Genomic DNA, 22401 nt, shown 5'->3' with positions numbered 1-22401 from the left:
GACTTGTCTAAAAGGTAAAAACGTGAAAGTGAAACAAAGTTCAGACAACTCTCGTTACTTTGTACAGCTCAGACATCACAGTTCTCTTGGACTGGATCCGGCACGGATGGAACAATGGGGAGCGGGCTGGAAATTGCACATGTGATCTTTCTTCTTCTCCTGGGATCAGGTCAGTGTCACTCTTCTGTGTATAATGTCATTGCACCTGAGGATACATTACAGAGCCGGACAATGGAGGTTCTCAGGCAATGCAATCAGGGGCTTATTTGCCTAGGGAGGCACTTTTCAGGGGGGAGAGAAACCTCCTTTCCCACGGAAGCAGGGGCAGACTGACCATTCGGGAACTTCAGTAAGGTCAGGGACAGATTGTAAAAAATTTGATTTCTGTGAAATTTGTGATTTTTACATCTGTCCCTGAATGTTCTACGGACATTAAGGGGTTTATTTACTAAAGCTGGAGAGTCCAAAATCAGACTCCCTTCTGCATAGAAACCAATCAGCTTCTAACCTCAGCCTGTTCAATGAAGCTTTGGCAATGAAACCTGGAAGCTGATTGGTTTCCATGCAGAAGGGAGTCTGATTTTGGAGTCTGATTTCCCCAGCGCGCCTTACCGTAACTTTATCGCAGGAGGTGTAGGGGCGAGAAAGGCGGAAGCAAACAATCTACGGGGGGGGGGGGGACAAACGTCAGACTGCTAGCAGATCTGAGCAAAGTGTAGTCTTGTTGATGGTGGGCAGGAGGTGGGGGGGAGACTGTGTTCCCTTATAGCAGCGGTTCTCAACCTTTCTAGCGCCGCGACCCCTTAATACAGTTCCTCATGTTGTGGTGACCCCCAACCATAAAATTATTTTCGTTGCTACTTCATAACTGTAATTTTGCAGTAGGAGGAATAGTGCCACGTCATTGGTGTCATTGGGAGGAATAGTGCCCCGTCATTGGTGTCAGTGGGAGGAATAGTGCCCCGTCATTGGTATCAGTGGGAGGAATAGTGCCCCGTCATTAGTGTCAGTGGGAGGAATAGTGCCCCCTTCATTGGTGTCAGTGGGAGGAATCGTGCCCCGTCATTGGTGTCAGTGGGAGGAATAGTGCCCCGTCATTGGTGTCAGTGGGAGGAATAGTGCCCCATCATCGGTGTCAGTGGGAGGAATAGTGCCCCATCATCGGTGTCAGTGGGAGGAATAGTGCTCCATCATCGGTGTCAGTGGGAGGAAAAGTGCCCCATCATCGGTGTCAGTGGGAGGAATAGTGCCCCATCATCGGTGTCAGTGGGAGGAATAGTGCCCCATCATCGGTATCAGTGGGAGGAATAGTGCCCCATCATTGGTGTCAGTGGGAGGAATAGTGCCCCATCATTGGTGTCAGTGGGAGGAATAGTGCCCCATCATTGGTGTCAGTGAGAGGAATAGTGCCCCATCATTGGTGTCAGTGGGAGGAATAGTGCCCCATCATTGGTGTCAGTGGGAGGAATAGTGCCCCATCATTGGTGTCAGTGGGAGGAATAGTGTCCCATCATTGGTGTCAGTGGGAGGAATAGTGCCCCATCATTGGTGTCAGTGGGAGGAATAGTGCCCCATCATTGGTGTCAGTGGGAGGAATAGTGCCCCATCATTGGTGTCAGTGGGAGGAATAGTGCCCCATCATTGGGTGTCAGTGGGAGGAATAGTGCCCCATCATTGGGTGTCAGTGGGAGGAATAGTGCCCCATCATTGTTGTCAGTGGGAGGAATAGTGCCCCATCATTGGTGTCAGTGGGAGGAATAGTGCCCCATCATTGGTGCCAGTGGGAGGAATAGTGCCCCATCATTGGTGTCAGTGGGAGGAATAGTGCCCCATCATTGGTGTCAGTGGGAGGAATAGTGCCCCATCATTGGTGTCAGTGGGAGGAATAGTGCCCCATCATTGGTGTCAGTGGGAGGAATAGTGCCCCATCATTGGTGTCAGTGGAAGGAATAGTGCCCCATCATTGGTGTCAGTGGGAGGAATAGTGCCCAATAATTCGTGTCAGTGGGAGGAATAGTGCCCCATCATTGGTGTCAGTGGGAGGAATATTGCCCCATCATTGGTGTCAGTGGGAGGAATAGTGCCCCATCATTGGTGTCAGTGGGAGGAATAGTGCCCCATCATTGGTGTCAGTGGGAGGAATAGTGCCCCATCATTGGTGTCAGTAGATGGAATAGTGCCCCACCATTGGTGTCAGTGGGAGGAATAGTGCCCCATCATTGGTGTCAGTGGGAGGAATAGTGCCCCATCATTGGTGTCAGTGGGAGGAATAGTGCCCCATCATTGGTGTCAGTGGGAGGAATAGTGCCCCATCATTGGTGTCAGTGGGAGGAATAGTGCCCAATCATTGGTGTCAGTGGGAGGAATAGTGCCCCATCATTGGTGTCAGTGGGAGGAATAGTGCCCCATCATTGGTGTCAGTGGGAGGAATAGTGCCCCATCTTTGGTGTCAGTGGGAGGAATAGTGCCCCATCATTGGTGTCAGTGGGAGGAATACCGCCCCATCATTGGTGACAGTGGGAGGAATACCGCCCCATCATTGGTGACAGTGGGAGGAATACCGCCCCATCATTGTCAGTGGGTGGAGCTCTAATGGGAAGAGGTGGAGCCTAAATAGGAAGGGGTGGAGTTTGCAGATGAAAGGGTGGGACAAATTTAGATGCGGGGACAAGTTGCTTTGACGGAGGGGGTGAAGTATTGGGCAAAGTACTGATATATAGTTATATATATATATATATATATATATATATATATATATATATATATACACACACACACAGTATATATGTATAAGTGTGTGTATATGTATATATATGTGTTTATAGATGTACAGTTGCAAGAAAAAGTATGTGAACCCCTTGGGATTACGTGGAGTTTTGCATGAATTGGGCATAAAATGTGCTCTGAACGTCATCTAAGTCACAACAATAGAAGAACACAGTCTGCTGAACATAATACTACACAAACATTAGATGTTGCCATGGTTTAATTGCACATAACATGTAAACATTCACAGTGCAGGGAGGAAAAAGTATGTGAGTCCCTAGCTTAATGACTTCCCCCAGAGCTAATTGGAGCCAGGAGTGAGCCAACCTTGACTCCAATCAGTGTGATTATATTGGATGTGTTGCTGACAGCTGTCCTGCCCTTAAAAAACACACACCTGTTTTGGGTTTACTGGTTTCAAGAAGCACTGTCTGATGTGAACCATGCCTCGCAGAAAGAGCTCTCAGAAGACCTACGAAAAAGAATTGTTGACTTGCATGAAGCTAGAAAGGGTTACAAAAGTATCTCCTTGAGCCTTGATGTTCATGTGTCCACGGTAAGGCAGACTGTCTACAAATGGAGAAAGTTTAGCACTGTTGCTACTCTCCCTAGGTGTAGTCGTCCTGTAAAAATGACTGCAAGAGCACAGCGCAGAATGCTGCATGAGGTAAAGAAGAATCCCAGAGTGTCAGCTAAAGACCTACAGAAATCTCTGGCACATGCTAACATTTTTGTTGACACATCTACAATAAGGAAAACATTAAACAAGAATGGAGTACATGGGAGGACACCACGGAGGAAGCCATTGCTGTCCAAAAAGAATATTGCAGCACGTTTGAAGTTTGCAAAAGAGCACCTGGATGTTCCACAGCACTACTGGCAAAATATACTGTGGACAGATGAAACCAAGATTGAGTTGTTTGGGAAGAACACACAACACTATGTGTGGAGAAAAAAAGGCCCAGCACACCAACATCAAAACCTCATCCCCACTGTGAAACATGGCGGAGGGAGCATCATGGTTTGGGGCTGCTTTGCTGCCTCAGGGCCTGGACAGATTGTTGTCATTGATGGGAAAATGAATTCCAGAGTTTATCAAGACATTTTGCAGGAAAACGTACGACCATCTGTCCACCAACTGAAGCTCCGCAGAGGATGGGTGATGCAACAGGACAATGACCCAAAGCATACAAGTAATTCAACAAAACAATGGCTGCAACAGCACAGAATACGCCTTCTGGAGTGGCCCAGTCAGAGTCCTGACCTCAACCCGATTGAAATGCTGTGGCATGACCTTAAGAGAGCGATTCACACCAGACATCCCAAGAATATTGCTACACTGAAACAGTTTTGTGAAGAGGAGTGGTCCAAAATGACTCCAGATCGTTGTGCAGGTCTGATCTGCAACTACAGGAAACGTTTGGTTGAGGTTATTGCTGCCAAAGGAGGGCCAACCAGTTATTAAGTCCAAAGGTTCACATACTTTTTCCTCCCTGCACTGTGAATGTTTACATGTTATGTGCAATTAAACCATGGCAACATCTAATGTTTGTGTAGTATTATGTTCAGCAGACTGTGTTCTTCTATTGTTGTGACTTAGATGACGTTCAGAGCACATTTTATGCCCAATTCATGCAAAACTCCACATAATCCCAAGGGGTTCACATACTTTTTCTTGCAACTGTATTTCTGTCGTCTAAGAGGTTTGCAAATAACGTCATACTAAGTATAAGTTTAGAAGGTTTACATATATGGACACTAAGAGTATAAGTTTAGAAGAAGCACAAATAAGGGTTTTACTTATTTAGCTAACACTGAATTAGGAAATAACTGTTTAGTGGGTTGGTCTGGTAAAATATATATAAGATGTGCCTTAGAGATAGAGAGTGACATACACTCACTCACACTCATACATCAAGACATTATACAGCTGACACGCACTGACATATTTGTCTCCTGGTAAGGCCTGCAAAGCCTTGATACACCTGTTGTCTTCCTTGCCGAGACTGAAACACTTGTCATAGAACAGGCAAGAGATTAGACATTTCTCCAAAGCTTATTTCTTTTTCCATAATCTACAACTTTTGTTATATTTTACTCTGTATTTTATTTTATCTTTTGTATTCATTTTTGATGCCAAGTGTGAATTAAATAAAAGTCACACTGCTTTAAATCAGCCTGGCACTAGAACAATTTGCCTCAAACGCCTAAAGACAGACACTTAAATAATATAAGTGTCACGATATTTAACATTTGGCTAAGCCAGCCTCCGCCACCGTTTTTCCGGTTTTTCATTCCTTGATAAAGGGGGAGAGAGCACAGACTGATCAAGTTTTGGGAAAAACACGGTGCAAAGAACCTAGAAGTGAAGGCGTTTGTGTTTCGTCAGACGTTCACGAGAGGTCCAGTGACGGAGCCACCGACTGCAAAAAAGAAAATCATCTGATTACGGTGAGTAAAAGTTATGGAATTTATTGATAAACTAGCTATAGAAAGCAAGTTAGAGTTTAAGGATGTTTCTTTATATCCTGATGATGGTAAATTATGGCAGTACATGTACAAGGAATGTTTACAGGCCAATGTTCAGATAGATAAATCTAGATTTACTGTAAACAAACAGCATAAGAAGATATCTAATATCTTAAAGTTGGTAAGAATATTCAACAAAATGATTTTGAATATTGACTTACCTGCTAAAAGTGTTTCTACACTGAAGCAGACAGAATGTAGCACTGTACAGAACACAGAAATGCATGAAAATTTGTCTCAAGATCCTCTTAATTGTCCAAATTGTGACATACTTTGTAACTACATAGAAAATCTTGAGGAGCAAATTGATTCTAAAACAAATCTTTTGTTAAGACTGCAGAATGACAGAAAAGAGGTTGCTGTATTAACAAAAGGTGGTAAAAAGACTGATTCTAAACAGTCAAAGCCTCAAGCTTCCTGCATTCCTGAAATGGGGGAAGATGACGCAAATGACGAAGCCGAAGTTAGAAAGAAAAAACTACTAGACCGTGCAGCTAAATTAAAGTTACAAATTCATGATCAATTAATTAAAATTTTAAAAGATATTCCAGCGTATGACTCAAAGGTCGATGCCTTTTATAATGCAGACATCTTCGAGTCTTATACAGATCGTTATCACTTGACTGACGAACAGCGTAACCGTATCTATTATCTTTGGATACCTGCACATTTTGCTAGACGACTTGTGCAATCACCTGTTATTGACGATGACGGACAGGAGATACATAGTGACGCATCAGACAGATTACGACAATTGTTGTTATGTACCACAGGTGAGGAAGTACCTTCTTTAGAAGTACTAGACTCATTACAGACGTCAGTTAGAGAGGACCCTTATGAATTTAAAATTAAATTCACAAAGGCATACAAAATGGTCTTGGGTGTAGATGATGAAAACGATACAGGTATGATAAAAGCATTTGTAAAAAAATTTAAATATCTTGATCCAACTTCTTTGGCCATTGTGCAAGATAAAAATTCGATTACAGATGCTTGTTCATTCATTGATAAAATCAGAAGACAAATGAAACAGAACTATCTCAAGTCTAAGATAGCTCTAGTTCAAAATGACACTTTAAATAGGAACGGTCAAACTACAGCTAAGACAGGAATGACTGCTCTTAGTAAAAGTGACAGATACAAGCAGGTGACACAGAGAGAGCCAATAACTTGTTACTACTGTCAAAAGCCTGGACATTTAAAATGGAAATGTAAAAAATTCTTAAAGGATATGCAGATAAAGGATTCAAGAAACTTAGGTAAAGAAAATGGACTTATTTCTCTTGAACCATCTGCTCCTCCTAGTCAGAAGGAAACTCAATCTTCTTCTCCCTATGCTCCTCTGATAAAACAAATCAGAGAGTTATCGGTCAGCAGCGGTTTGACTGAAAAGAACTTGCAGTCAACCACTGTTAATTCAGCTCCATTATTGCCTACTCCATGACTAGACAATAAAAAGGAAATAAAATCTCATCATCTAGAATATGTAACACCAATATGTCTAGATAAATGTGGACGCCCTTACATTAAAGCAAAATTGAATGGACAAAAGCTCAAGTTTCTAATCGATACAGGTGCTGAAATTTCTATTACTGGTGTAAGATTACCTCTTTTGACAGATGCAACAGTATGTACAGTTGTTGGATTTAACGGATCAGGTAACTCGAAAGCTTCAATGTGTAAAAATGTTTCATTTGAAATCCCTGATTATTTGGATACTGAGATTGATATTTGGTATTGTCAAGGTGCAGAGAATATCATTGGGACAGATATCCTTCAACGAAGAGGTTGGATAATTGACCTTGGTAATGGCATTGTATGGAAAGGTTCCATTAATCGTAAGCCTGTGGTAATTGACCCAGCAGATTACTGTGAGGTCGGCAGCATCTGTTTAACAGAAGTGCTTGCTGCAGACCATAAATGGCCAGATAGTGGTGACAATCAACAATTAGAACAATTGGTCAAATCATACAAAAATCTTTGGAGCCAAGGCAAAAATGAGGCCAGTCTATTTAAAGACATAGAAGTAGACGTGCAAGGCAAGGATCCGCCCCCACAGAAGCAATATAAATTGCCACCAGAATCTATTGAACCAGTATCAATAGTCATACAGGAGCTTCTGCAACAAGGTATTATCAGAAAAACAAATTCTGTAACAAACAATCCATTATGGGTAGTACCTAAACGTGATGACCCCAAATCATTCAGGCTTCTGGTAGATTTCAGAATGCTGAATAAATATACCCCAAGCTGCGCTCCAATAGTGGCAGATACACCAGATATAATGTCCCAAATTGATGCAAAAGCAAAAGTGTTCTCTGTGATTGACATTGCAAATGGATTTTTCTCAATCTCTTTATCTAAAAGCTGTCAATATAAATTTGCCTTCTCCTTCGCAAATTCTCAGTATACCTTTAATCGTCTTCCGCAAGGCCTCCATTTGAGTCCTAGCGTATTTCATCAAGCTTTAGCGGAAGTCCTATCCAAATTTTCTAGGCCAGATTGTATCCTACAATATGTGGACGATATCTTGTTATCAACAGAAAATAAGCAAGAACATTTAACCCTTTTGGCAGAATTGTTTGATCTGCTGCAAGATGCAGGTCTCAAGCTGAATACTCGTAAGGTTCAGCTCATGAAAAGCGAGGTCAAGTTTCTCGGCATTCAGATCAGTCCGGGTAAACGCCAACCTTTGCAAGAAAGGGTTAATGCTATTGCTGCACTTCCTGTACCAACAACATTCAAAGCACTAAGACAATTCCTAGGATTAGTGAATTTTTCTAGAGAGTTCATTGAGTCATTTGCTGATAAAGCAAAACCTCTGTATGAACTTCTAAAGAATAATGAGGAAAATGGTTTTGGTCCTTGGACAGAAGTTCAGCAAAAGGCCTTTGAATCTTTGAAAAAAGATTTGCAGACAGCACCAGCCCTAACTACAGTAGAAAAGCAAGCACCGTTTGCTTTGCAGGTGCATACATCTGAAACTGCTATTTCTTCGGTGTTGCTTCAGCTACAAGGAGGAAATTGGAGGATCCTAGCATATTTCTCTAGGCTTTTAACACCTGTTGAGAAAGGTTTTGACACATGTGTTAAACAATTGGTAGGAGTTCACTATGCAGTAAAAGCAACAGAGCACATTGTAGGATTCAACAAAATTATCTTACAAACACCCCATTCCACCCTGAAATTTCTCCTTGAAAAAAACATCCCAGGTGTTTCCAATCAAAGATTTTCACAATGGTTGTTGGCTTTATCACCCAAACAGATCCAGGTTGAACATAATGCTAAATATGTACTCCCTCAATTGATGGAATATAATGGATCAGAACATGAGTGTTCATGTGAAGTCCAAGACACTCACTCTCCTCTGTTTCGCAGAGAAGCAGAGAAGACTGATGAACCTGTGTTTGTGGATGGTTCACGTTATTGTGTCTCAGGGGAGTATTTTTCAGGTTATGCAATCTGGTTTCCAAAGAGAGGATATGCCATACAACACAGACTTCCAGGACACTTCTCAGCACAAAAAGCAGAACTGATAGCCATTGAGACAGTGTTAACTGTAGACAAAGAAGACAATCAAGGCCCACTAGTGATTTATAGTGACAGTTCATATGTTGTGCGTTCTCTTACGGATTATCTTCCAATTTGGAAAAGACGAGGTTTTGTAGATGCTTCAAACAAAGCTTTAGCACACAGAGAAATACTAGAGTCAATTTTTGCACTAGCAGGGATAAACCCTTGTGCCTATGCAATTGTTAAAGTACCAGCACATAGGAAAGACAATGATGAACTAAGCATAGGAAATATGATAGCTGACACATTAGCAAAAGAAGCAGCTGTTAATGAACAGTCAGAGACTCCATCTGAAGTAGTTTCAGTAAACACAGTCAGAAAAACAGATACACAGATCCCCTCATTTGCAGAAGAACAGAAAAAGGACCCGTCCCTTTCTGCTTCTCAGGTTGATACAGAATCTTCCTTTGTTTTTGAAAACAAGATTTTGTTTCATGACTGTAACGGGGTTCTGCGTCCTGTCATACCAAAACATTTACAAGTGGAGTTCACAAAATACAATCATGAAAGTTTAGGCCATGTAGGTAAACAGAGATTGTTAGAGATTCTCAAAGAGAAATTTTTCTGGGAAAAAATGGATGAGACTGCAGACAATGTAATTCAATCTTGTCTTATTTGTGCTCAAGTGAACCCCAGGCCAAAAGGACAGAAACCTCCTTTACAAAGAACTCCTCCAGCTAATGGTCCATGGTCCACATTACAACTTGACTATATAGGACCATTACCAACAGGAAAAAATGGTTTCAAATATGCTCTCATAATTGTTGATGTTTTCTCAAAATGGGTTGAGATTTTACCTGTACGCACAGACGATGCACTAACAACTGCAAGAATGTTAATTAATCATGTTTTTCCTACTTGGGGGATCCCAATTGATATCAGTTCAGATCGTGGAACTCATTTCACAGGTAAAGTAATGCAGGCAATGTGTAAAATTTTGGGAATCCAGCAAAGATTTCATGTTCCATACCATCCGCAATCTGCAGGTATTGTGGAAAGAATGAACAGGACTATCAAATCCAGAATTGCTAAAATGTTGTTAGACAAAGGACATACATGGGTAGATGCCGTGCCTTTTGTTCTGATGAGTATCAGAAGTACAACATCTTCATCTACACAATACAGTCCATTTGAACTGATGACAGGTAGAAAAATGCCGCTTGTTTTTCCACATGAACCGTGTTTTTTGTCAACTCCGCAGAAAGAAGCAATTGAGAAAACCAAATGGTTACAGATGTTGCAAGACAATCTAAATGCCATTTTGCCACATGCAGCTACTCACATGCAGAAAATGATCCCTCCACACTCCTCAAAATTTGAGAAAGGTGGACAAGTCATGATTAAAACATTTAGAAAAAGTGGGCCGTGGCAAAGTAATTGGGAAGGTCCTTTTGAAATTTTGGACACACGTGGTGTAATGATACAAGTCCAAAGACCTCTCAATTCTGTTAAAAATGCACGGAGACAACAAAAAATATGGGTTCACACTGATCAATGCAAGCTGTTTATGCCAAGATAATGATACTGCATTTCTTTTGCAGAAATGACATCTGATAATCAAATATGGAGGAACATCAAACTCCAAAAAGAAATACTGACAACATCAGAAAAGTGGAAAGAAAGAAAGAACATTAAAAGGAGAAAATTCGTCATCACAGGACTCCTTTTCTCATTAATGACATTTTTATTCCTAAAAACTTATATGACTTTTTCCAGCCCAGCAGAGAAGAACAAGTCTGAGACCCTGCATAAAAGAGAATTGCCTTTATCCAGAAACAAGAGACATTTTCCAAGATACAGTGACATTGACACAGCCGTAGACTTGTATGGACTTGCTTGTATAGGTTGTAGAGCTACTTGTTGTATGCAGTTTTATTTTCTTCATAGTAACTCTATTGAAATACAAGCTAGAATAGAATCTAAAACAAAGTTTACAAAAATGCAAGGATCATATGTACATAATAATAAAACTGGTACATATGAATGTAATTTAACTGAGATGGGATTCTGGTCCATAGTTTTAAAAGGAAATGAGTCTACAATTTGGACTGGCGATGTAACTGGAGATAGAGTAGGTTCTTCTTCTGTAGGAGGATCCAAAACAGATATTTGTTTTTTGACCCAATATTATTTACAGTTTATGGATCCTGAACACTTAAAGATTACAGGAGATGAAGAAGGAGATGTAATTAGAGTATGGGATTTTCAAATAACAAGAGGTTCAGCTCACGTTAAAGTGAGAGTGACTATTTCAATTGTAGACTTGATTATTCCAGATATAAAAGTATCTCCTCAAGCTCTTAAAATTATTGAAGGAAAGGATGATTTAAATTTGATATGTACTACACAAATATATTTACCTCAAAATTCCCTATTAACTTGGAAAAGAAATGGTGAATTTTTGGGCAGTCTTTTCCATAGCGCCTACTAATATAATTCGTAAGAGTAATCTTGGAAATGTAGATTGGACTAACAATAACTTTATTTATCAACACAATAGTCCAAATCTTAATGACAGAGGCATATATGAATGTTGCATATCATTAGAAAATAATCCAATGAAATGTGATACTGCAAATGTTATAATTTCATCTCCTAAGAACATTAAGTGTACTGATGAAAAATTTATTCCTTCTAGTCCATTTCAAATTAATCATTTCCAACCCAGACATCTCTTAAGAGAAGGACATTTTGTGATTATACTTTGGAAATTTAATGTTTCTGAATGGAAAATTTCATCAAAGTATCCTCAATGTCAAGAATACTTAATTAATATGGAATTGGGTATGGATAAATGGTTTGGAGCTAATAATAAAAATAACAACAGGAATAAACGAGGTATCATAGAAGGAATTTTAGGTGGAGTTGGTACTATTGGAAGTATTACCAATAGTATGGATATTAATACATTACAGTCTGATCTGGAAACAGCGGGCTTAGTGGGTAGTAAAAGTATTAAAGTTCAAAGAAATGTAAATCAAATATTAGAAAATATGTTAATGAAGACAGCTACGGTTATAGGCCCAGCTGTAGTCCACTTACAAGATGTTACTTTGAATTTAATGGACAGAGAACAACATTCCCACATAGCCAGAACATGTCTAGAAATACAGACAGAGTATTCTACCAATTTTAAAATAATTGCACAAGCATTCCAAAGTGGAATAACTCCTCTAAGTCTTTTGCAAAGTTTACCTAATGAATATGTATTTGCAAAAAATCATACAGATTTATGGGTAAATAAATGGGTAGGATGTAATCAACATGAATGCTTTGGTACCTCAATGATTCCCATTGCTGGGAAAGAACAAATGTTAGTTCCAGTTACAGTCTTAGGATTGCCAGTTAGTAATACTCAGTTGTTATATTATCAATTACAGTTTGTAGATTTTGCTTTGGATACTAATACATCTGAACCAGAACAACTAGATTTATCTTCTTGTTTACATTTTCAATCAAAAGTAATATGTTTGCCTAATCAGGACAAAAGTATTTTTCACTCTTGTTTTCATAATCATTCATTATGTACAGCAAGAATAGAAAAAGTAAAAACTTCACTTGACCTAGTCACTGTTGTAGGAAAAAGGAAAGTCTGTTTTCAAGTCATGACAGACACTGAAACAGTGAAAGCTTTCTTCCTATCCTGCACACATACAGATATCCTGAGTTGAGGCTTGTATTGTATAGAAGGAGATCTTACAGGAATTAGTTTAAATGAAATTAGAGTAAATTTAACTAATATACTTACGAAAAATGTGAGTGTTCTACCTATACAATATAATATATCTCAAGTAGATGAGTTTCCATGGAAGGAATGGGCAGAGATCATACAAAAGGATAAGGGATTATTAATTGCTTTGTCTGAAGAACTTCAGAAAGCAGAAATAATAATTAAGCATGAACAAGGAAATCTACTAGAGATAGAACATGATTGGTCTGAATTTTCAGGTCGTTCATGGTGGTCAAAATTTAAAAATACTGTATCAATGTGGGGAAAAACTTCAGTAACAGCAGCTGTTGGAAATATATTATTACACCCATTAATTATTATATTTATTATTATGATTTTATGTATTTTATTTCAAATCTGTATTATGATTAGAATGAAACAATTTTACAAATTGATTAAGAAACAAATGAAAGAAGGTGAAAAAATCCTGTCAGGTATTATTAGAAGGAAGGTTACCTCTGACCTAACTGACCTGGTTATAGAAAATGGTGCATCTGGAACAACTGATTCAGAGCGTGTATAGTTGGGCCATGAATGAAGTATGAATGTATATATAATATTATATGATAAATTATATTTAGGGGGAATATTGTAGAAATTAATTTAGCATAAAACAGACGTCTGTATCTTTTCATATCAGTGTGTCCTCTAAAATGACAGCTAGTCATTGAGCTAGTACATTTTTAACTTTAGCGTGTGTATGATGGCTTTGAAAACAGGTGTTAAAGATGAACCATGGTATATTCATGTCTAAGAGGTCAGCAGGTCATAAGCTTAGTCTTAAGAATAGAAACTGGAATGTAAAAAGATATTGATATGTAGTAGAACAAAGAAAGGATATGTCTTTTATAAAGAAAATCATGTCTAATCTATAATATAGTTAGTTGGATAATTATTTATAATCAATTTATTAGTTAGGAATAGTGTGTGATAAATTTAGTATCAATTATTGTTGGTTATATGCATTTATGTGAACATTGTCCCTTGCTAAAGATATGTGAAGCCATTGTGTATATTATATTACAGTATCATGTATTTCTGTCGTCTAAGAGGTTTGCAAATAACGTCATACTAAGTATAAGTTTAGAAGGTTTACATATATGGACACTAAGAGTATAAGTTTAGAAGAAGCACAAATAAGGGTTTTACTTATTTCGCCAACACTGAATTAGGAAATAACTGTTTAGTGGGTTGGTCTGGTAAAATATATATAAGATGTGCCTTAGAGATAGAGAGTGACATACACTCAATCACACTCATACATCAAGACATTATACAGCTGACACGCACTGACATATTTGTCTCCTGGTAAGGCCTGCAAAGCCTTGATACACCTGTTGTCTTCCTTGCCAAGACTGAAACACTTGTCATAGAACAGGCAAGAGATTAGACATTTCTCCAAAGCTTATTTCTTTTTCCATAATCTACAACTTTTGTTATATTTTACTCTGTATTTTATTTTATCTTTTGTATTCATTTTTGATGCCAAGTGTGAATTAAATAAAAGTCACACTGCTTTAAATCAGCCTGGCACTAGAACAATTTGCCTCAAACGCCTAAAGACAGACACTTAAATAATATAAGTGTCACGATATTTAACATCATGAAAAATACATTAAAACTGAACATCCACCAAGGAGGCTGATATTAAACACCAAAAACTCCATAATGGAGAGGTTGGTGGAGTATGTGGACCTCTATCTCCAGCCATTGTTGGCATCTACCCAAACATGAAATAAAATACAAGTGTTGTGCTGCTATAATGATATCATATACCCAATGATGGAGAAATATTGTGCAAATTGTAAACCCGTTCTCTTTCAATCATATAAGCAATAAAGTCTCATGAATAAAATTAGTCATTCACAAAATGGAAAATCAAGGCTCACAGATTGTAATCAGCGTCCTCTCTCATCCGGCTCCTCCCCACGCGTATCGCCAGTGTACTCATCAGTGTAATTTTCAATAAATGTGTGACGATTTTAAAGTACTTATGAATATCAAGTGTAGGCGAGCGCTGGAACTATAAAGCGGCTAGCACCGAGGTATAGGTAACAACTCCTTATGGATAAATATATAGAAAGTGCAGTGCTAAAATAAGTGAATGATATTATAGTGAAAATAAAGTGCAAAGTCAGTCTGACATATAGCAAAAGAAAATAAATAAATGTTTCAGTGGAACAGTCAAGTGCAGCATATAAAAATCAAATATAAAGGGGAGTGTCCAAGATGGCGACCGGAGCGGACGTCTGTTCTTGGGCTCCGGCGCCCTGAAGTTGAATCCGCTGCCATCCGGGTGACAGCTGGCCTTGCACGGTCACTGGAGGCTCTGCGGACCCTGCCTGACATCTGAGGGAGGGTATCGGACATTTTTGTCCCCCCTCCGGCCATTTGGAACGCCGGACGAGTTGCGGCCTACAGCGGAGCGTGAAGCCGCGGTCTTTCCTGCGGCCGGAACACGGACGGGACGCTGCTGCGGCCGGGTCGGGACGCTGCCGCTCTGCCCTCCAACCCCCTGCTAAAGGACCAGCTGCTGGGACAGTCTGTGTGGATCCCCCTGGCTTTTGTGTCAGTCCCAGGGGTCACACCAGGCCTACCTGGATTCCGATAGGGCTCGGAGGCCCATTGAAGTGGTTGAGTGGCCCTTGATAGGGGTGGAGGCTTTTCCCATCAGCCCCCCTTCCATAGAGGGTGAATCAGGGGCTTCTGTGGCCCCCCCGGGCAGGCCTTCACTGTTCTTGACCACCTGGCTTGATTGGCGCAGATCCTCGCGCCCCACCGGCTGCCGAGATCTTGGGGCCTACGCTCGTTCCACCTGGGTGTCACGATATAAGGTCAGGTTCAGAGACCAGTTGCTATAGCAGTAAAAGGCTTACCTGAAACCAGCAGTATAGGTACACCAGCGGATCCCCCTGGGAATGACGCAGGCTCACCTGAGGTGCGGGGTCTAAGTATTAACCGGTATTCACCAGAGCTCCTAATGGTGGAGATGGATTGGGCTGCGTGTTAATACCAGGTCGCAGATCTCAGGATCACCCCACCAGGGAATGAGCAGACTGGGAACCAATAGCGGATCAACAGGTTAGGGATCAGACGAAAGCAGAGTCAGTCACAAGCCAAGGGTTGGTCACAAATGGTAGCAGATCAATCGTAGTACGTTAGGATGAGACGAAATCGTGGTCAGGAACAAGCCAAAGGTCAGTAGCGGAGGTGTAGACAGCAGCAGGAACAGTAGCGGGATATTGGCTGGAAAGGCACAATAATCTGGCAAGGAGGAAGTGCATGGACATGGCTTTTATAAGGAAGTTTATGGAAGGAGCAAGGAGTTCAAGGTTCAAGAGTAATCAAGGCATAAGGCAGGGTTATCCAAGAATTGTCAAGGGAGCTGTCCAGCATTCCAGATAGCTCAGTGAGAAGAGACATTGCCTCTCACTGCAGAAGGACCAGGTTCGATCCCAGGCTCTGACACTGGGATTCCATCATCACTCTATGGAGGGTACCGCTACAGCTACATCAGCAGTCTGTTTCTACTCCTCCCTTGTCTCATGCCCTCAAATACATTGGATTCAGGTGTTCCATTCCCCTCCACAAGTGTATACAATCAAGCCCCTAGACATGTAGACCAGTTCTACAAACATTGGTGAAAGAATGGGTCGCTCTCAGGAGCTCAGTGACTCCAAGCGTGGTCCCGTGATAGGTGGTCACCTGGGCAATAAGTCCATCCGTGACATTTCCTGGCTACTAAATATTCCATGCTCAACTGTTAGTGGGATTATAACAAAGTGGAAGCAACTGGGAACAACAGCAACTCAGCCACCAAGTGGTAGGCCACGTCACATGACAGGGCGGGGTTAGCACATGCTGAAGTGCACAGTGTGCAGAAGTTGCCAACTGTCTGCAGAGTCAATGGTAAAATACCTCCAAACTTGGTGTGGCCTTCAGATTAGCACATCAGCAGTGTGTAGAGAGCTTCATGGAATGGGTTTCCATGGCTGAGCAGCTGCATCCAAGCCTTACATCACCAAGTGCAATGCAAAGTACACTGCCACTGGACTCTAGAACAGTGTAGACATGTTCTCTGGAGTGATGAACCACATTTCTCTGGCAATCTGATGGATTTGTCTGGGCTTGGCGGTGGCCAGGAGAAGGGTACTTGCCTGACTGTATTGTGCCAAGTGTAACATTTGGTGGAGGAGGGATTATGATGTGGGGCAGTTTCTCAGGTGTTGGGCTTGGCCCCCTAGTTCCAGTGAAGGGATTTCTTAATGCATCAGCATACCAAGACATTTTGGAAAATTTCATGCTCAGAACTTTGTGGGAAGAGTTTGGGGATGGCCCCTTCCTGTTCCAACAAGACTGTGTACCAGTGCACAAAGCAAGGTCCATAAAGACATGGAGGAGCGAGTTTGGGGTTAAGGAACTTGACTGACCTGCATAGAGACTTGCCTTCAACCCGATAGAATACCTGTGGGATGAATTAGAGCGGAGACTGCGAGCCAGGCCTCCTCCCCCGACATCAGTGCCTGACCTGACAAATGTGCTTCTGGAAGAATGGTCCAACCTTCCCATAGACACCCTCCTAAACCTTGTGGATGGCCTTCCCAGAAGAGTTGAAGCTGTTATAGCTACAAAGGGCGGGGCCAACTCAATATTGAACCCTACGGACTAAGACTGGGATGCCATTACAATTCATGTGTGTGGAAAGGCAGGCGGCCCAATATAGTGTATATGCTTTTCCTTATATATAATCTTAAATGTGTGACTTATCCTTAAAACTTCCAATAAAATTCTTGTATGATCAAATTAAAATTTTCAAGATTTAATTGAGAGGGTATGTGAGGCAAGGTTACATTTTTGCTAAAAGGCTCACTTTAAAGTGTATACATAGTTCAAGCCTTTTTCTAGTTTTGGATGAAGTGGGAAAGGATTAGAACCCCTGCAGTCTGGGGCTCTGTTAGAGAGATATCCCCTTTCTTCTTGTGCCAGTGACAACCTTTTCAACAAACAAGAAGTGATGGAAATCCTCCAGCAACAACCCAGAAAGAAATAGATTCAATTTATTATGTTAAGTGGGAGAAGGCTGTCAGCTTATTTCTCTTTCCCTGGTGCAAATCTTCCCTCACTTCCTGTCTGGTAAAACGTTGTCAGCAGAAGAGGAAATGAGGGAAACATTAATTAGACAATATTTGCTTATCCTGAAGTTTAGATTTAAGATAATCCAATTGGAATAAAACAATGAAAGTAGTACCGAATGCCCCTCCAAACCCGTATCAGTTGGATGAGCACGTAAATAGACTGGTGCAAGACAGACAGGATCAGTTTATCAAGCTCCTATAGGCTTCAACAAAATGGCGCCCATCTGCACACAGACACTGACTCTCTGTTGCATAAACATGAATGAAATGGAGAAAAGATGGCTTCAACTCCTGTTCTCCACCTATAGGAAACTCCTCAGATGCATTTTGTCCTTTTCAGTGCTTAAAGCAGAGTTCCAGCCCTTGGCCCCCCCTCCCCCCAAAAAAAGATAAAAGTCAGCATCTACAAATACTGTAGCTGCTGACTATTAATATTAGGACACTTACCTGTCCAGGCATCCAGCGGTGTCCTTACCCCGAGCTGATTCTTTAATCAGCTTCGGGTGCTGGCGCTGCCATCTTAACAAAGGGAAACTGGCAGTGAAGCTCTGCGGATTCACAGCCGGCTTATTACTGCACATGGGCGAAGCGAGCTGCGCTTTGTGAATGGGCCGCAGTCCTCTGAGACCTGTGAAGTGTCCCAGGGAGCTGCAGGGGGTGAACTTCCTTTTCCATTTTCAGCTAGTCTACATTAGGATGAGGCACTTTTGTACCTTTTAATTGCCCCCATAGTTACCACCCTGTGTTGGGAGCATCCATTTCCAATTTGCATTTCTGTAAAACAGAAATTTTTTTCCAGGCCCCATCTAGTGGCCAATTTTAATGTTGCTGGGAGAACATACATAATGAATATTAAGCCCCCCCAAAAAAGGTGAAACGCGTCTGATAAGTTCTCTACAGGTGGAGAACAGGAGCTGAAACCATCTTTTTTCCATTACATTCATATTTATGCAATAGGAAGTTGGTGCCTGTGTGCAGGCGGCCACCATTTTGTTGAAACGGGAGCTCAGTGTCTGATTATAGCGTGGTCACAGTGTTTCCTGGATGGCATTAGTAGTTTAGTTTCTGTTGTCTTTATACAAGTGATCCTGTACAATTGTCATCACTCTTTTTTGTTCTAATTTTAGGGGATTTTCAGGTTCGGGGGCTGACAGTTACTGGGAAAGATGGTCCTACTGAAGCCTTAAGAGGAGAAGATGTCACCATCCCTTGTCTGCTGTCTGGTGTCCCAATACCGCTGAATCTAGAGAAACTATCAGTTGTCTGGACTCTCAGATTACAAAATGGAACTGAACGTGAGGTTTATGGTTTTCATAGTTCCCGCCATAAGTCTTCGAGGATCGGATCTCACATGAATGACAAAGACCTCCAACAAGGCAATGCCAGTCTTTCCATACCCAACATTCAGATCACAGATGAAGGGAACTATCGCTGCTTTGTTATCTTCACTCCAGATGCCGGCAGTGCTACATCTACTCTGCATGTATCAGGTACACAGTGATCAGAGTGACTGGGAAAAGTTGGGTCCTTTCAGAGGCACCGTCCCATAAATGTATATAATATACAACACTGAGGATGTCTTACTTTTCATACTGTAGCTCTACCTTCTTCAGTTTTTGGGTTCCCCTAAGCTCTGCACAGCCAGGTGATATGCATTGTTCACACTTTCATCCACAGTCAGTAAACAGTCAATGAGCTTGGTTTTTTTTAGGGGTTAACAACTTGGATGGGGTCTAGGGGTATATGGAAGTGAACAACTTGTATGACAAACGTCTTAAGGAAAAATGGCAAGAATCCAGCAAACAGCACAAAAATGGATCCTAGACTCTCTACTCCTTCAGGAGTGGGACTTCTGAAAAATCAGCATACAGTGTCCACAAGGAGCACTTGGTCCCCTTAAATGAACCTCCTCAGATCCCAGATGAAATTCTCCTCATCCACCTGGCTGTCTTGAGAGTGTCATTAAACAAGGGATTCAGAGATGTACACATGAAGTAGTCCCGGGGAGAACTAGTTGGGTATGGCACCTGACTGTCCTCTCCCTTCTTTAGTTCAGGGGATGTAGAAGTGCTCACACTGTCCTGTTCCTGTAGCCTAATGGTTGAAGCTGCTTTCAGGACTCACGCTGGACTGGCTCCTTCCCCGCTGACAGGCTGTCTTTCCTCAGTAGACTGTGGAACAGTGGAGGTTCTTTTTTCCAGCTTCAGCCTGTAGGCAGGTCTCCCTCCTCTGGGGCCCCCTCTAAGGCTCCACCCCAGCAATACTTCCTCAAACCATCTTAAAACCCAACTTCCCTGCTGGCCAGGCTCTCTCAAATTTAAGGGCTGACCTAGCCACCATGCCAGGCCTCCTTCCTGAGGATTGGCCAGATTTCCTTGCAGATCAGCCCCTGCAGCCTAACTTGAAGTAACCTCGTTGACTCACTCCCCTGCTGATTCATACCCAGGCTTCTAGCATGCCTCCAACTAAACACAATAAACAAGCCTATATACACTGTGTGATGAGACACCTAGCTAACAGGTGGGAAGCCTCACTTTCCATATTCACTGTGTGCTGCTAGTAATACAGAGTCATATCAGAGCTTACTGAGCTTCAAAGAGGCCAAATTGTTGGTGCCGCTTAGCTGGCGCCTCTGTGACTGAAGTTACCGATTTATTTGCCACGTTGCGAAGTACAGTATTAAAGGTTATGACGGCGTATACAGTTTCCTGGAAAACGTCATCTGATAAGCATATGCGCGGTCAACAGGTGTCGGGAGTCTCAGCAGCATTTAGGAGGACTGGATGGGGAGGCGAGAGAGCTGCCCACCAGGGTTGGGACTCGGGAGTCTCAGCGGGGGACTGTCTGGAAGTGTCAGACAGGAGGAGGAATAGGAATTACATGCTGCTGCAGGAGAGAGGAGGCACTGGTATGGCAGCCAGGCCCAGGCAGTGGTGAGATATTAACTGTATGATGTCCACAGCCCCTAACCATTTTTTGTATTCTACCCGCAGCCTCTAACCTTCTGCTATATCCTACAATATCCTGTCTGCAGCCTCTAACTATCTCCTGTACCATGTCCGCAGTCTCTGATCATCTCCTGTACCATGTCATCTCCTGTACCATGTCCACAGTCTCTGATCATCTCCTGTACCATGTCATCTCCTGTACCATATCTGCAGTCTTTGATCATCTCCTGTACCATGTCATCTCCTATACCATGTCCGCAGTCTCTGATCATCTCCTGTACCATGTCATCTCCTGTACCATGTCCACAGTCTCTGATCATCTCCTGTACCATGTCATCTCCTATACCATGTCCGCAGTCTCTGATCATCTCCTGTACCATATTTCCTGTACCATGTCCACAGTCTCTGATCATCTCCTGTACCATGTCCTCAGTCTCTGATCCACGCCTGTATCATGTCCGCAGCCTTTAACCATCTCCAGTATCCTGTCCACAATCTCTAACCATCTTTTGTATCATATCCACAATCTCTAATCATCTCCTGTACCGTGCCCACAGCCTCTAACCATCTCCTGTATCCTGTATGCAATCTCTAACCATCTCTTGTATCATGTCTGCAGTTTATGACCATCTCTTGTATCATGTCTGCAGTCTTTGACCATCTCTCTGAGAGCATGGAGAGGAATTAAGAGCTGGCCTAACAGGAGGAGTCAGACCTGTGTGGACTGTGGAGAAGAAAATATAGGATGAAACCAGAGCTGCCAAGCTCGAACCTGGAGAGGACCATCTCTCTGAGCCCTACACAGTTCACCTGAGAGGATGTCTGTGACAGTGCCCCGCCAGGCCAGTCTTGGGGGGTTCCCCTCTATATCAGTAAACCTCCTTACCTTCGTGTATTCACTCTGCGGAAGGTGGTCTGTTGCAACAGTTTTCACTGGAGCAGGTGGTGAGGGAAAACCTTCACATGAGGACCTCCAGGCCTGGACTGGCCATGGGGCACACTGGGCATTTGCACGGTGGGCCAGGGCCGCCTGGTTTGTGGCCTGTTGATGACCATGCTGCACAGCGGGAGGCAGGCCTGGACTGGTCATAGGGCACACCAGGAATTTGTCTGGTGACTGCCCAGTCCGTGGCATGTTGATCACTTAAAAATAATATAGGAGTGCGGCGCTAATGAATATATGTCTCAGATGATCTAAAACACAATATGATATATAAACAAAAGTCAGTGCGTCAAATTCAATAAATGATAAATGATAATGTCCAGATAAAATAAACGCAGGATCTTGCATAAAAGATAAAAGAACCAGGATCCAACGGTAAAATTGCTCACTCACCGGACGCGCTATGGAAAAGCGCATATGTAGTATGACCTTTAGAAAACCCTCATCATATGGAGACGGTGGGTAGCCATCCAGGAACAGGTGATCTCTGTATAATGGACAATTTCAAATCCAGGAATCCCTTTTGGAATTGGGTGACTAATGAGTGAGGAACTCCCTCCGGTGGTGAAGATGAGTAATAGAATTCCAAAAATATGTTAGCTCCAGGTAGGAGCCAAAAAATACCTCATAGTGTAGTAAGTAAAAAATATATATATTTATTCAAAAATAGGTTATGTAAAAGCAAGGCAGAAACACTGTAACAGTGAAACATTAAAAACTGAAGTGTAACTGACCCAAAAGTAAAATGGCCGCCGGGCCTCCTCGTGGCTCCAGGCA

The 22401-nt window shown here is 42.0% G+C and overlaps 1 protein-coding gene and 1 pseudogene across 1 annotated transcript; both read left to right on the top strand.

Moving 5' to 3' along the window:
* The first annotated feature begins 40 nt into the window (after nucleotides 1-40).
* On the top strand, nucleotides 41-19259 carry LOC149434557 (CD276 antigen-like). The gene is made up of 2 exons (XM_089663640.1): nucleotides 41-169; nucleotides 18861-19259. Exons 1-2 carry the CDS (start codon nucleotides 115-117, stop codon nucleotides 19232-19234), a joined length of 429 nt encoding a protein of 142 aa, XP_089519766.1. The 5' UTR covers nucleotides 41-114; the 3' UTR covers nucleotides 19235-19259.
* LOC149434558 (uncharacterized) lies at nucleotides 10412-13228 on the top strand (annotated as a pseudogene).
* Nucleotides 19260-22401: the final 3142 nt, after the last annotated feature.

This window comes from Staurois parvus, unplaced genomic scaffold (assembly GCF_062004578.1).
Source record: "Staurois parvus isolate SC_StPar_1 unplaced genomic scaffold, SC_StPar_1.0 ptg001735l, whole genome shotgun sequence".
Taxonomy (NCBI): domain Eukaryota; kingdom Metazoa; phylum Chordata; class Amphibia; order Anura; family Ranidae; genus Staurois; species Staurois parvus.
The sequence above is the reverse complement of the archived record's forward strand: the minus strand, read 5'-3'. Positions and strand labels throughout refer to the sequence as shown.